This window comes from Cladophialophora immunda (genome assembly GCF_000835495.1).
Source record: "Cladophialophora immunda strain CBS 83496 unplaced genomic scaffold supercont1.1, whole genome shotgun sequence".
NCBI classification, from domain to species: Eukaryota; Fungi; Ascomycota; class Eurotiomycetes; order Chaetothyriales; family Herpotrichiellaceae; genus Cladophialophora; species Cladophialophora immunda.
In genome coordinates, this window is record NW_015622541.1 from 5,210,746 (window position 1) to 5,225,030 (window position 14,285).

Here is a 14,285-nt window from a genome sequence, read left to right on the forward strand (position 1 = left end):
CACTAGGCGACTACTCGTAGGAGACGCATTGGGCCGTGGAGCTGATCCGAGATCCTGATTGCCATGTTCAGCATTGTGTTGGGGCTCAGTTGCCAAAACATGTTGTGATTCCGTTTTCCCACCCTGATATACATTCTCCGCCCAGCAAGAGGCCAGTTACACTATTATATACACCTTCATTTGGTCTCTTTCTTCGGCAAATTCCTCCCTGCAGGTCCCTCAAAGGTCTTTTGTGATCCCTGTACGGGTTTCATCTCCATTTCGCCGTTCTGCACCTGATTACCCAGCTTTCCTTGCCGGTCTCCCCTCCGGATCCCAAACCGCTGATCGCCTTCCTCATATCGCTTCTTGAAATGGAGATAAGTAGGAGGCTTGGGTCGTGCGAGCACCGAGATCCAATTTTTGATGAAATTCCCTTGTGTGAAAGGTCGGTGCCTCTCAGCCTTGGGAAACCGTCGAGACGCAAGATACTCTCGAGTCGTCTCGCCTTTGCCCACAAGTAGCAAGTGGTACATCCACAATGCGAACGGATATGCAAATCCCAACAACCCATATATAAACATGGCAAAAGGTACACGATTTCGGTCTATGGCGGTCCCAAAAGAGACGTGTCTTTGATCTCGATAGGCAATCACATGTCCCAAGGATGCAAATGCCAAATACAGACCCAAGAAGGTCGCTGTGCTGACGAAGGTGAAAAAGTACCGGTAGTTGCGGCGGCCCACGCAATTATTGAGCCAGACACAGTGGTGGTCCAGGGTTTCGACACAATTATCGCAGACTCGGCAATGATAACACCGCGGCGGTCGCCAAATGTTGCATGTTTTGCAATACTTGACTGGCACATCCATTGCTGCTGTTTGCGAGGTGGCCAGTCGTACCATGACCCAGTCATTAGTGGGAGGCCCAAGAGCCAAAGGGTCTTGATTATCCTCCGGCGGAAATGGATGGATATTTCGAGGAAAAACCTGATTGTTGTAAGTTGGTAAGTCTATACGAGAAGTTTTGGTTGTAGCCTTACCCCAGGATCAACAAGAGAAGCATGAAGAAAAGAGGATAAACAAATGAAAAACAGATAAGCAAATATTATCGGAACGGCGGGCGAGACATGATGCCACAACCACGAAGCCCTGCACCTGTCAGTTCTGTTGCAATCACCGCTGAGAGAAAGTCCACTCACGAATAAACAAAAAACAGGATCGCCGGTAGAACTAAGAATATGCCAGTGGCGATGTTTATGGGGCGATCTCGAGCGTTTTGGACACGGCCTCCCAGCCAAAAGATCGTGTTGCCCTCAAAATACTCATAATTCTTGCCTAGAGCACTTTTTACCGCAACTTCGGTATTAGAATCGGGTGGATACGCGGGAGAAGTGGCATTCGAAGATAAAGGGAGATGTCCAGATTCCAAGCGATGCTTGCTAGCTAGGCTCAAGCCAGATCGAAAAGAGAGCGGCGACTTCAGGGGCGCTTCGCCGGCCTTGAGAGTGGTAGCGATATTAAGCCGAGATGGCCGACGCGGTTTCTGGGAGTTGGCCCCATTGACAAGGTGTGTGTCGCCATCGTGTTGAGAGGCGAAATCGGGAGATGCGGCATCAGCGGTGTCTGGCGCCTCCGACTGAGTATATTCCGTCGTAATCGATGGAGCAGGACGATGGCTCCTAGGCATCGCATGGAACGGGCCCTGTCTGCTAGACGCAACACTCCGAGCATCTTCATCCACATCCCCGTCTGGAATCGGCGCCGGAGGCTGCATTGTTCTGGCCCCGAGAGGTCTCCTCAATCTCTGTGCTTGTAACCTCTGGGAGCTCATTGGCTTGAAGAAGCCTTGCGCCGTCAATGAGGGAACATGAGTGCGACTACCCTGAGAAACAGGGCTTTGTGGCCGACTCGAGCCAGCCGTGCTGGACGGTGCGGCAGGAGCACCTGGCGAAGGATTGCTCCTTATCGAGCGGTTTGTAGGCTGTGTGATGCCTCTAAGATGTGCGTAACCATGTTGTGAAGGTGGAGGGTTGGGCAGCGCAGGAAGAGGGACACCCGACTGGGGTCTGGATCCGTACCCATCTTCAGAGATGGCAGAGGAGATTTCGCTTCGAGCGGTCGAGGGTCTGACAGCCATGGTTTCCTAGAGAAACAAAAGAGTCGCGTCAGGAGCGCAATGCCGGGCGCATATCGAGAGTGTATGACAGGTACAGGGAGAGGCACAGGGGTGACGTTGTTGAGTCGTTGGGGAGACGGGGATTCGTGTTCACAGCGTCCAGGTCGCAGAAAGTCGCACAGGAGAAGAGCCTGCTTTGAACTATCGTCGCCTATGTGCGGAGTGTCAGGGTCCTTGAAATGAGCGGATCGGCCATGGCGGTGCTGATGGAAGTGAAGGTGAAGCGATAAAGGCCGGGCGATTGAAAGTGAGGCTGACTGCTATGTGCCAGGCACGCGAAGAACGAGAGCAAGAAATCGGATGCGCGTTTCCGAAATTCGAATTTCAGGGCTCAGGGGCGGAGGACGAGATGATGACACAATCTCCAGGCACAGTCACGTGGAATGTCACATGAGACACTAGTCCCAATGAAGCCCAGTCGACCAGACTGCGGAAGTTCAAGTTGAACCTCGTGCATCATCTGCAACTCACACCACCGACCAGCTCCGGCTTCTCAACAGCAAGCTACATCCACCATTTCTCTGTCAACTACCTTTCAAAATGGCTTTCGCGGCAACATTGGCTCGTCGAGCAGCTGCAAAAGCTGGTGAGGCTGGGAAAGACACTGTGCTGAAGAGGGGCGCCCGCCGAGATCCTGAGCTCTATGTATGCTCTCCGCCCGCTCCGTCTGTCCTGCTTCGAGCTGCTCTTAACAATGATTAGATCCTCCTAGGTGTCATGTCCGGTGCCTTTGGTCTCGCAGGATTCTACTTCGGTCGCAAGCCTACCTCCGCCACCTCAGAAGCCGAAGTTTCGGTCGCTCAGAGCTCCATGCCGTGGCAGGTCGATCATGACCACGAGGACCACTCCAAGCACTTCAAATATCAATACCATCCAAAAGGCGACAAGAACCAGACCCCCAGGAACGCTCCGAGTGCCTTGAACACGGTTATCGTGCCCAACGTGACCCTACCAAAGGTGCGCCGAACCCTTGCCCCATTGCGAGCCAGTCTAACATTGCTTCAGGCGGTCCACGATGCATTCAACAAATGGGGAAAAGAAAATTATTGAGGAGCAGTCCGTGATTTATCGCCTCATAAGGCGCCTTTAAGGTTGCGAAATAGAAAAACAGCAGGCGGCAGGTCATGGTCTGGATGTCCCCAGAGTGTACATACTTTCACACGGAATGAAGCAGATCATCCATCATTATTGTTCGGGAAATTCGAACCTTTTGCACAATCGCCAAAGCCCTATGCCATTGGACACCCAAGAGTATACGACAATCCCACGCGGCTTTCCGGAGAGGCCAGTTGTACACCCTGCTTAGCTAGGTCTGTTCTCGAGTGCGGTTGTCTTCCAAATTCCAGTGAGGTACATAATGATCTCTTCTTAGCAAGCGATATGCAAACAGCTTTGATCAAAAGCCTTCCTATATTTCGGCCAAGAAAGCTTGAGGCGTCTTGCATCGTCCATCCATGGATCTCGTCGAGTGGCACCCTACGCCAGCTCATTCCCGGACTTTGCCCCCTGAGAGAATCACTCCGCGGAGCTGCTGTCTAACACTTAGAAAAGCATAATGATGTCGAAGTGCCATATCAAGCCCGCCGAATATCGACGTGTTAACATCTCAACCCCACTCTAGCGACTTGACATTGGAAGGAATCAACAGTATGGCAGCAGCGGGGAGCCAAACTAGCAGAGCTCGATAAACGATGGACTTCAAGTGTAAGCTTAACCCGTCCATGTCTGACTCCTTGTTGCCGTTGACTTCATCGATTTCGTGAGATTCTTGCCCCCGTTGGCAGGCTTTGATGTACCGCACCCCATATCTGCCCAGTCACCATTCACCACGCGATTGACGGTTTGATGTTGGTGGCTTCACGCTGGAAGGCAGGTCGTCCGCCAAGCAGACATTAGACTGTCTTCACTCTTGTGTTTCTTCTGCCTTCCCAGTGTTTATCTCAGGGCGTCAAATGTTATTGACTTCATCTTTACGCGACAAGGTCTTCCCCTTTTTCATCTTACAATCGCGAAATCTTCTTGTTTGTACAAACTCGAATTGATACGCCTCGGGTCCACGCTATGAAGCGCACCATTAACGACTTCCCCACAGAGCTGGTCAGGCTCGTCCTGACAAGAATCAAGCTGGATTCGATGGCTGATCTCGATGGATCCTTATTCAACACGCTCACCGTCTGTCGTCTGTGGCACGAGATTGGAGAAGAACTACTCTGGACCGACATCTGTCTCAACAATTCCCGGTTGGCAAAGTTCTGCAAGTCGTCATGCAAGGCATCACGGGCGACGAAATCACTTTCAGTCCAATTGTTCATAAATGAAGACATGTTCGCCTTGACCACCAATAGCATCTACTCCGTCAGTTCCTTTTCCAGCGAGGGTTTCAAACTGATGGGCCAACTCGAGCAACTATCACTCAAAATCCGAGAAATGCGACATCTTGAGAGCTTCAGCATGCTCTTCTCTAAATACTCCTATCTCGGCAGAGCACGCGTTCCACTCGGTGGACTTCGATCCATCTTGGATGCATTACCAAACTCAGTCCGTAATCTGGAGATTGACGACGAAGCGAATGGTTTTCATGCAGGTCTACTTGATCACCCGCAGGATCATTTGTGTATATCTCTACAGAAGATCATGCCTCAGCTTCGGAATCTTCGCCTCAAACTTGCAGAAGTCTGCGGGGATGTCTTCCCAGATTCGCCCTGCAAAGGCACTAAGAGTGAGGACAGTACGTCGAATCCTAGCCGCGGATCCTCCTTCATACTGCAGCTGGCCGGGAACGAACCGGTGCTCAACACCATGCACTGCCGTTTCCATATGCATTCTCGCGATTACTATTTTGCACCCGGAAGCTCGACACAACCCCCAGCTTACGTCTGTCTAGTTGACGCAGCCAGGTCGGCGATAGCAAGCCACGCCCTGGATAATTTCCATCGCATTTCGATTTTCGATATGAAGTATACTCCAGTGCATGGCAAGGGCTTCCCATGCCTACGCGAACGAGCCTTGCGGCCAGAAGACAAACTTCGCCTATCTCCATGTTTCCAGGTACCAACCGCTATTGGCCCTAGCTACTACCGAGTCTTCCGCACTCCTGGTGGCGATGGAAAGACAACAGAAGTCATCGGATGGATGAGATATATCATCCCATATGCCGAAAACGGTGTGTGGGTCGAGACAGAGGATTATTGTCGCCTGCCTGCTACCTACATCAACGAGAATTCGCGATTTGAAGGCACCAGAGTGAATAGTGAAGAGCTTAACACTCGAAGAACATTCACAGAACCTCTTCGCGGGTCAGTGAAACTATGGGATTTGGAGGATCAAGAAGGCTGTATACTTTTGGACCCGTTGATCCTTGATGGGCAGGACGATACTCGCTGGCCTACCAGAAAGCCTACTCTGAAGGAAATGCAACGCGAGGAGAGGAGGAAAGCCATTGAGCGAGGGGAAGAGGTTGAACCTGGTTCGGATGATGATGATGAAGATGAAGAAGATGATGTACACGCAGACTATCATGCCTATGAATACGACCATCCGGACGAATATGACGATGACGATGGCGACGACGACGAAATCGAGTTTGAGGATTATGACTCACTCGAAGACGACTATCGATTCGAGGACGACGAGGACTTGTTGGTATATTGGCTGTGAGGCTTTCCAAAAGCAAAGGCAAACAGCAGCAATCCCAAAGAAAACACGTCCAACTCACATCTCGAATCTCCGGCACCGGCAAACCCGCGCGTCCCCTCGCCAACCGCGCACATGTTCAAACAAAACCACTCTATCAGACCAAAAGTTTCCCTCGGGTTTCAACCACAAAATGTACGAATACACTGCGTAACAACAAAGCAAGCTCCAAAGCTCACGCATCCACTCCAAAAAGATTTGTCAATGCAAAGCTGCCTTGGTCCCGAGACGGCATCAGACCTCAACGCAGCCATGCGCCTCGACCACACAATGTACGACCACTCAAAAAGATTGCAATGTTCCATCCATAGCAGAAAAGCCGCTTAGAGCTTTACGGGCTGCTCGCATTTCCATGTTTTGAGTTTGAGTACCAAGCGCTCCAGAGCTTCGATGTTGCATGCGAGGCACAGCTTTAATATCCACACTTGACCAGAAAAGAGACAAGGCACCTACCTAGGGGCCACCAAAAAAAAATAGGAAAGGAAAATGAAATATCAATGAGAAAAAAAAAGGGAATAGGCACGGTCACACTCTAGAGCCCGAAAACAGTGTGTACCTGAAAGATAAAAGTATTCATGCGGGAGTCTGAAATGGATCCTTTGCTTCAACCCCTGTTCCAGGGGGCTGAAATTGGATGCTCGAGCTGCTCCGGCGCCTGGATATGTAACAGGATTAATGAAGAGGTCCTTTGACGAGAGGAAAATTCAAGCAGAAAAGCAAAGCATTGAAAGAGTCCTTGGGCATGAGGTGTCTTGTGGCATGTGTACTTCTTCCACAACGATGCCACTCAATAAAATTCTCTTTTCAACACTATGATACGATATTATGCAATGCTCATGTAACACATTGCATGCTGATGGCAGGACTTTTGTCTCAAGACCTCATTTTCGAGGAGGTTTGACCATGATCTTCGTTGTAATCGTATACTCTCTACCACTGCTCAATGATCCATCTGTGCCCCTTCTGATGCCTTTTATCCCTCTGACGAGGTAGTGACAGATCCATTGGCTTTAAGATCCGGGCACTCACGACCGGCTATTCGCCAACTCGCTCTGAGCGGTAGCAGTAGGTCCACCAGCAACTGGGCGTTGTTCCCCGGTGACCTTCTTCTCTCCCTCTGTGATGTCGTGGAGGGTGTCGTGATTGATAGGCTCATTGGCGCGCTTCTGAGCTTGAGCAGTGGGACCGCCTCGTACCGGGTTGGCGGAACCAGTGATGTCTCTCTCAGCCGCAGTAATCTTGGAGATGGTATTGCTGTCGAGCGCCCCCGTTGGGCTTTGCTCGTTGGCGGAGGCCGGAGAGGTTCCATTGCGTTCCCGGGCGAGGATGCTTTGAGCCGTAGCGGTGGGGCCACCTTTAATCCGTTCGCCGCTCGTAACTCTCTTCTCGCCCTCGGTGATGTCGTGCAGAGTCTGGGAGTTGATGGTCTCGCCAGCATGGGATTGAGCTTGAGCTGTAGGACCACCCTTGGCGACGTTGTCCGAGCCAGTGATCTCTTTCTCAGCGGCTGTGATGCGGGAGATATTGTCTGAATTGAGGACTGGATTGGACATCTTAGACCGGGAATGCAGAGGCTGTCTTGTTAAGGTGTGTTTCAATGCGACCGAGGGAGATGTGATGAGTAGCACCGAAGACGAACACTGTACAATGGCTCTGTTGGTGAGTATTGGAAGCGGAGAGGAAATGCGGCCGGAGAAGTATTTATGAGGAATTGCATTGAGTGGCAATTCAGTGACGAAGCAGGCAAACATTTTCTATAAGCGCAAGGAGAAATAGCATCCCAGCATTGAGCGCAAACATGCATTCACACTCAACTTCAGTTCCCTGAGATTTATGTACCTGAACTCCGTCTCAGCGTCTGAGAGGCTGCTTGCCACCATGGCTGGATCTTCGAGTGCGTCATTCGCCGGCACAGCTGAACAGACAGCGCAAAGGATATGCATAGAGGGAGTAAGGGCTGAACGATTGACTTCTCTGGGCTGTAATGATGATGGCGAGAATGTTGAAGTCGATGACACGGACAACACCATAAAGTTCCAGCCAATGAAGAATCATGTTTGATCTCAGCCACGACTTTGAGCTCGAGTGGCTGTGAGTGGTACCACCCAGTGCCACCGACGATCAACCGAGTACAAATTGTCCGCGCATCCAGCGAGACTCCAATGCTCAAAGGTTCTACAGAAAACCCTAGAGCTCTCCGCCTGTCAAGAGGCCAAGATGAAGCTATTCAGATCAACTAGACACCGTGATATCGCCCTACTGTCTTCCATACTCCGTGTCTCACAGCCCATCTGCGCCAGTTGTGCTCGTCTGCAAGGCCTATACGACAGCCATGCTCCCTCCAGCGTATCCTCACGACGCCCGTTCTCAGTGCTCAACCGACCTCCGCCGAATTATCCCGGTCACGTCCCTCTCACGACCGTGGAGCGCGTTGGCCTAGCTCTTGGCAGCGCAGTCACTTCGCTCATTGATCCCTACAGACATGACATGGTCGCCGCACTGGGGGAAGCGACGGCCCAACCTTTCTTCATCTCATGGCTGCGGAATCGCATGTTGTCGGATCCAACGGGGAGAAGAATACTAAGGGACCGTCCTCGCATCACTTCTAAGACTATGCCTCTCGAGAAATTAAGACAGCTGCCCGAGAACAGCGTGGGAAGAACATACGCTGCATGGCTCGACAGGGAAGGCGTCACCCCAGACACGAGAGACGCGGTACGGTACATTGATGACGAAGAGGAGGCCTATGTCATGCAGCGATATCGGGAGTGTCATGATTTCTACCATGCCGTGACCGGATTACCGGTATGGGTAGAGGGGGAGCTTGGCTTGAAGGCGTTCGAGTTTGCAAACACCGGATTGCCCATGACAGGACTCAGTCTAGCTGCAATTGTCCGGCTGAAACCAATAGAGAGGCAAAGGATGTTCCAGATCTTCTTGCCATGGGCGTTCTCGAATGGATGGAAGAGCAAGGACCTCATCAACGTGTACTGGGAGGAGGAACTCGAGACGGATGTTGCAGAACTGCGCCAAAGACTAGGAATTGAGCAGCCGCCGGATCTGCGTGCGATTCGGAAGAAACTGAGAGAGGAGCGCAAAGCTGCTAAGGCTGCCAGAACAGCCACGGAGGTAGCAGCGACGCCTGCTCCCCCTCCTCGGCCAGAGGCGCCGTCGTGAATGTAAAGCAATGTTCATCGCGGGGTATCATGCAAATGCGTCAGGGTTTTTCTCTTCTCCCAATCATACCTCCTTCAAGAGGTCGTCCAAGTCGTCGTCGTCCCATCCACCTCTCCGGACGACTTTCACGCTCTCCATGGTATGGCCCGTCTGCTTCTCATGCTCTGACAGACTTGCCAGCATATCTTTCAGCTGATCTTCAGTGACTTTCTGCCGTAGTTGACCTGATCGTGCGAGCATGATCAGCCTGTTCTCGACATCCGTAGCGCGTGACTCTTTGACCATGCGTATTCTCCCCAGTCGGTCCGCGGCTTCTGGTTCGAGGATTTGAGACAGCATGAGGGACCGGGCTTCCGACTCTTGTTTTCTGAAGTATTTCATCAGTATTTTGTTGTCGTGTTATTGAGGCAGGTGACAGTTCTCCCAAACCTTCTCTTCTCCTCATCGTCCCCGTTGTCGCCTGACCCTGCTCTACCTTGCTGTTGCTTGAGTTGCGCAAGACGCGCTGCCCTGATCTGTGCTTGTGAGTGAGTCAATTGAACTGGAGAGCCTCCTCGAATAGCATACCTGTGCTAAATCATCGTCCGCCATCGTTGCACAACATGTAGTACTGTTGCGAGAAGGAAGAGACTTTCAGCAGAAATCCACAGAATGGCAAGCGGGGCAGTATCTCCAGACGGGCTGCTTGTTAGCTAACGAGCCCATGTGGCGCGTGGGTGCCACAAACAACCTAACCGCCCAAATCCCTCCGCTTATGACGCGGCACATCTAACTGTGCCATCCCGTTCCTTCACCGGGCATTAACCGAGAGGAAGAGCCAGACTCGCCCATCTCATCGCCGTCCGGCTGTGAAATAATTCGCTCCGACGTCGTCCACGGGGCATCCCCAGATCCCGTCAAGATCACCTCATTCTAATCCGATCTCGCCTTTGGGTTGATACACCTATTTCTCTGGTGCTGTGACCTTCCCCCCCGGCTGTATCACCAGTCAGTCATCGCGTTGTCTGGCCTGCGCTGTACTTTGTCTGCAGCTTGCTCCAAGCAACAAGCGGCAACCAGCATGCCTTGCACAACAGTTGCATGAAACACGTCGCTCTCATTTCCTCTCCATTAAAGGAACATGAATGCTTGGGTTCATCATGGCGCCTTCTTAGGAGCTGGCGCACCCACCCATTCTCGCTCAATATCTTTGGGGCCACCCATGAGCACGCCGCGAAACCACCTTTCCAAAGCACAGTCCGCTTCCAATCTGCGAACGATGGCGACCGTAGACTCTTCTCCTCCTGAACCACCGAAACCGCAGGGGGCCTCTCCAGACAACTCCTTCCGGACCATCGCAGATCCGAGGAATGCAAATGCGTCCAACCTCTCCAGATCCAACTCGACGCCCTCAAAACATCCCGATGTCAATGCCGAAGTTGCCGCTCTAAGCAACAAACTCATCAGTGCAATCAACCATCAAACTACCCTGGACGATACTCTTGCACAGACAAGACAAGAGTTGGAAGCCTCGAAAGCACGTATCGCACGACTGGAGGCAGAAGCTAAAGCATATGAAGAAAAGATCTCGCGAGGGGACCTGCTTCCAAAGGGAAAGGTCGATGAACAAAAGGATAAGCTTACAGCGGAGCTGGTCGAGGAGAAGAAACAAAGGGCACAAGTCCTCCAAGAAAAGCGTGGAATAGAGTCGGAGCTAGAAACACTGACAGCATCATTGTTCGATGAAGCAAATAAAATGGTGGCCTCGGCCAACCGAGACCGGGACGCCACCGAGAAGAAGAATCAGCAGCTCCGTGACCAGATCAAGGACGGCGAGGCTTTGATAGCCTCTCAGACCGAGCAACTGGCGGAGTTGAAAACCTTGATGCAGCAAATTGGCCCAGCTTCAGACTACCGAAGGGAACTTGACTCCCCGCGAGTGTCACTAGCACCCTCAAGCCCTGGTGTGGCAAGAGAAGGCAGCGATCTCGCTCGCCTCCTTGAAGCGATGAACCTATCCCCCGTTACACTCGAGCATGGAGAACTCGCCCCGAGCCCTTCTACCACTCTAACACACCTCGTCAAACCACTCTGCCGAACAGATATCCCGGCGTATGAGGATTTCAGGAATCTTGTACAAACGTCCCATTTTCGGTCGCATAATCCTTCTCATGCCCCGTCCAGAGCAGGCTCTGGCTCCTACGGCGGGTTAAATGTGATGGGTCTAGGCTCGCTGAGTAATCACTCGCAACCAAACCTGTCACAGATCCCTCAACCAGCAACGTCGAAGCTCGCCAATTCTCCAAACATTCCTGGCTCATTTAGTCCCAACCCCGATGCCAAGGGACCTGTTCCACTCAGAGAAACCCGCTTTTTCAAGCGCATTCTGGTCGAAGATATTGAGCCCACCCTCCGCCTTGACCTCTCACCATCCCTCTCCTGGTTGAATCGGCGCAGCATTCTTGCAGCCATGGGCGATTCTACTCTTATCGTCGAACCAATTCCCGAGGCATCCATCAAGCTGTACGGAAAATATACCCCTTGCGCCCTATGCGGAGAAAACAGGAAACAAGGGGAAAACCCTCGAACCCATGCCATGCGTGTTCGTGAAGGGGAAAGTGCTACTCGATGGTGCATCTGCACTCTATGCTTAGAGAAGGTGCGTGGTGTGGGTGATCTGGTCGCCTATATACGCATGGTTCGTGAGGGAGTGGTCAAGGTCGGTGACAAAAAGGATGAGGAGGACGCATGGGAAGAACTGGTACGGTTGAGGGAGCGCTTATTCTGGGCTAGAATGGCCGGTGGCGTGGTGCCTGCGTTCATTCCTACCCCGAAACAAACTCCCGTCGATGATGCCAAAATGGGCGCGGAGTTGGATGAACAAAGGCACGATGAAAAAGACAACGATACATCTGGTGAAGGAGCCGGTACCCCACCGCAACACCCGACGAGCACAGCGGTGGAGATGTCTCAGCGCTTAACGCCCGGCACCGATGATGCCGAACCCGAATCTGCAGACGAAACCGCCGCGCGCCTGCAACTCCAGCAGGGACTCGACGAGAGTCTAACTACGTTCGACAATATTCGGGAAAACAAGAGGATAAGTATGGGCAGTCGACAGAACTCGACAACGCCGCCGTCAACGCCGTCGCCGCCCAAAGGTCTTCCAAAGAGGGAGTCTAGTACTGGCGGGGGCATCTCATTCCCAAAGATTAATATTCCCAGACTGCCGCAGGGCTTCTGGGAAGCCCAAGTAAACACCCTTCGTTAGGGGCTCGGTGAGACAAACCAAATCGGCTAGAGGGGGTTCAATTGGGATGCAAGGACTATGTACATTATAATCTGATACACAGCAGCAGCACTAGCGAGACGTTCATTTCTTGGGAAGGCCGGTAAGAAGAAGCTCACGACCACAGCAACATGAAGATGCAGGGATCTTGTCGAGCCAACGCCTTTAACAAGCGAGGATTCGAGGCCCTGGGACACGGAGCCTAGCCAAAATGCCTCTTTGTATATTAGCCATATATCTTCGGAGCGGGACAGGTTCATACGGCGGAATCCTTGAAGACTTACAGCAATGAACGAGGAGGACAGGGCGCGGAAAGGCCTCAGGTAGCGGCCTGGTCTGGAGTTTGACCGTTGAAAATAATAATCATTCGAACCAGAGCGATGAAGGAGAGAGGTGCCTCTTGTTCCCGGGCTTGTCTAGTGACTTTGAAGGATGGATTAGTCTTTATTCAACAGGTTGGCCGGCGATTGAATTACACTGATTGTAAAGTTTTCTGGTGGCCCACTTTGCGAATGGCAAGAAGAGCATTGCCAGCAGTTGCAGGAATGACAAGATGTCGCCTCTAGTCCATTCGGTGGGTGGAATGGTCGTGGAGGTATTGTTCGGGATTTGTGTACCGGTGTGATTGTCAGAGCCGTTCTGAGGAAAACGTTGACGATGCATTGCAAAAACGTTCTCGCTTTTTTATAAGGTGTTATTTTCCTTTCCCGCTTAGAATTGTCACCCTCGGGAATGTCAAACTACCTCATATACAATTCTGCGCATGGCTCCGAAGCCCCAATCGGGGAGTCGGCACTTGAGATGAACTATTCTGCATCGGGGTCTCGGACCAGATGCGCTAACTGCTTTGGGCCCCGGGACTAGCCTGTTCGAGACCTCGGACCATGTGCCTGCACCTCTGTCCAATCAACTGCCACCTGACACTTGGCGGTTGAAACACATCACAGCTACCCTTTATATCAGGCGGCTCCCAGCTCAACATTCCTACCTCTCCTTCGACTCCACCGACGGCCGCCCAAAAAATATATCTGTGCTCTTTCGCATCCATACCCGTCTGGAGATCACCCTGCACAATGGAGCACGGTTCTAACCACAACGACTTTGACTTGCCAGCCTTACCCCCCAACGACGAGTTCGATCCGTTCCTTGGAGACGATCCGTTTTCGGCGCTGCCTGTCTTCAACTATTCCTCTCAATCAGCGATCGGCACTCAAAATCCAGGTCCCAGCTCCCTCTCGAACGATGCACTCGCGGTAGTCTCGCCTCCTGATCTGTCAATGCAACTCACAGTCCCTGAGACATACTCAGGTTTTCAGACCAATGTATCGAACAATACCTTATGGCGTCCTCCGCCAATATCAACGGCAAATGGATCTCGAACGCCCCCGAGCTCATTCCCGCCTCCAGTTCCCACGTATTCTTGGCTGGAACTCACCGACGCAGCTCAAATTCCTTCCAACCAACCCTTGACCCGTCTTCCACCTCAGAGCCAATTTTTAGCCGTCAATGAGCAGCCAATGACAATACCTTCGAATGAAAACCCTCAAGGCTCTGAACTGACTATATGGGCAAGCTCACGGAGTGAAGCAAGTTCTCTCAACAATACGGCCCGCGTTCCCAATGCCACTTTTCAGTATCCAGGCACCAGTGGTGAAGTAGGCCATACGCTGGAACCATTCAAGGCCATCACTAATTTGTCGGGGACCCGGAAGCGAACGTTCACACAGCTAGTAGAAGGGGGGTTCCACCTGTCCGGATATGCACTTGCTGGAGTACGGGAAACCAACAAAGAGATGAAATGGACTGAAGCTAGGAAGGAAAAAAACAAAAAATCTTAAGGCTGCTGGTGGCGCATGCGTAGGGTGTCGATGGAGAAAGCTGAGTGTAAGTTGGCCCTAGTATACTAAATATATAAGATCCGGGGTTGACGAAGAATTCAGTGTTCAGGCACTCGCCCATGCAACAATTGTCTGAAGGTCCTAGAGAGATC

The 14,285-nt window shown here is 51.9% G+C and overlaps 8 protein-coding genes across 9 annotated transcripts; 5 read left to right on the forward strand and 3 right to left on the reverse strand.

Moving 5' to 3' along the window:
- Positions 1-47: 47 nt before the first annotated feature.
- PV07_01516 (uncharacterized protein) lies at positions 48-2,454 on the reverse strand. The gene is made up of 3 exons (XM_016388046.1): positions 1,181-2,454; positions 1,022-1,130; positions 48-968 (listed from the first exon to the last, which is right to left on the reverse strand). The coding sequence occupies exons 1-3, from the start codon at positions 2,116-2,118 to the stop codon at positions 177-179; spliced, it is 1,839 nt and encodes a 612-aa protein (XP_016254974.1). The 5' UTR covers positions 2,119-2,454; the 3' UTR covers positions 48-176.
- A 243-nt stretch (positions 2,455-2,697) lies between these two features.
- PV07_01517 (uncharacterized protein) lies at positions 2,698-3,207 on the forward strand (the record flags this gene model as incomplete). Its single annotated transcript, XM_016388047.1, has 3 exons — positions 2,698-2,802; positions 2,860-3,114; positions 3,163-3,207. The coding sequence occupies 3 exons, from the start codon at positions 2,698-2,700 to the stop codon at positions 3,205-3,207; spliced, it is 405 nt and encodes a 134-aa protein (XP_016254975.1).
- Positions 3,208-4,218: 1,011 nt separating this feature from the next.
- PV07_01518 (uncharacterized protein) lies at positions 4,219-5,814 on the forward strand (the record flags this gene model as incomplete). The annotated part of the gene is made up of 1 exon (XM_016388048.1): positions 4,219-5,814. One exon carries the CDS (start codon positions 4,219-4,221, stop codon positions 5,812-5,814), a length of 1,596 nt encoding a protein of 531 aa, XP_016254976.1.
- A 789-nt stretch (positions 5,815-6,603) lies between these two features.
- Positions 6,604-7,827, reverse strand: PV07_01519 (uncharacterized protein). Its single transcript, XM_016388049.1, has one exon. It carries the CDS (start codon positions 7,599-7,601, stop codon positions 6,876-6,878), a length of 726 nt encoding a protein of 241 aa, XP_016254977.1. The 5' UTR covers positions 7,602-7,827; the 3' UTR covers positions 6,604-6,875.
- Positions 7,828-7,981: 154 nt separating this feature from the next.
- PV07_01520 (ubiquinone biosynthesis protein coq4, mitochondrial) lies at positions 7,982-9,113 on the forward strand. Its single transcript, XM_016388050.1, has one exon. The coding sequence runs from the start codon at positions 8,068-8,070 to the stop codon at positions 9,025-9,027; it is 960 nt and encodes a 319-aa protein (XP_016254978.1). The 5' UTR covers positions 7,982-8,067; the 3' UTR covers positions 9,028-9,113.
- PV07_01521 lies at positions 8,570-9,675 on the reverse strand. Of its 2 annotated transcripts, XM_016388051.1 has the most exons (3): positions 9,595-9,675; positions 9,457-9,542; positions 8,570-9,394 (listed from the first exon to the last, which is right to left on the reverse strand). In XM_016388051.1, exons 1-3 carry the CDS (start codon positions 9,616-9,618, stop codon positions 9,091-9,093), a joined length of 414 nt encoding a protein of 137 aa, XP_016254979.1. In that variant the 5' UTR covers positions 9,619-9,675; the 3' UTR covers positions 8,570-9,090. The 2 variants fall into 2 exon arrangements, with proteins under 2 accessions (XP_016254979.1, XP_016254980.1); XM_016388052.1 differs by having other exon boundaries at positions 8,570-9,542.
- Positions 9,676-9,837: 162 nt separating this feature from the next.
- On the forward strand, positions 9,838-12,858 carry PV07_01522 (uncharacterized protein). Its single transcript, XM_016388053.1, has one exon. The coding sequence runs from the start codon at positions 10,148-10,150 to the stop codon at positions 12,275-12,277; it is 2,130 nt and encodes a 709-aa protein (XP_016254981.1). The 5' UTR covers positions 9,838-10,147; the 3' UTR covers positions 12,278-12,858.
- Positions 12,859-13,310: 452 nt separating this feature from the next.
- On the forward strand, positions 13,311-14,179 carry PV07_01523 (uncharacterized protein). Its single transcript, XM_016388054.1, has one exon. It carries the CDS (start codon positions 13,369-13,371, stop codon positions 14,131-14,133), a length of 765 nt encoding a protein of 254 aa, XP_016254982.1. The 5' UTR covers positions 13,311-13,368; the 3' UTR covers positions 14,134-14,179.
- Positions 14,180-14,285: the final 106 nt, after the last annotated feature.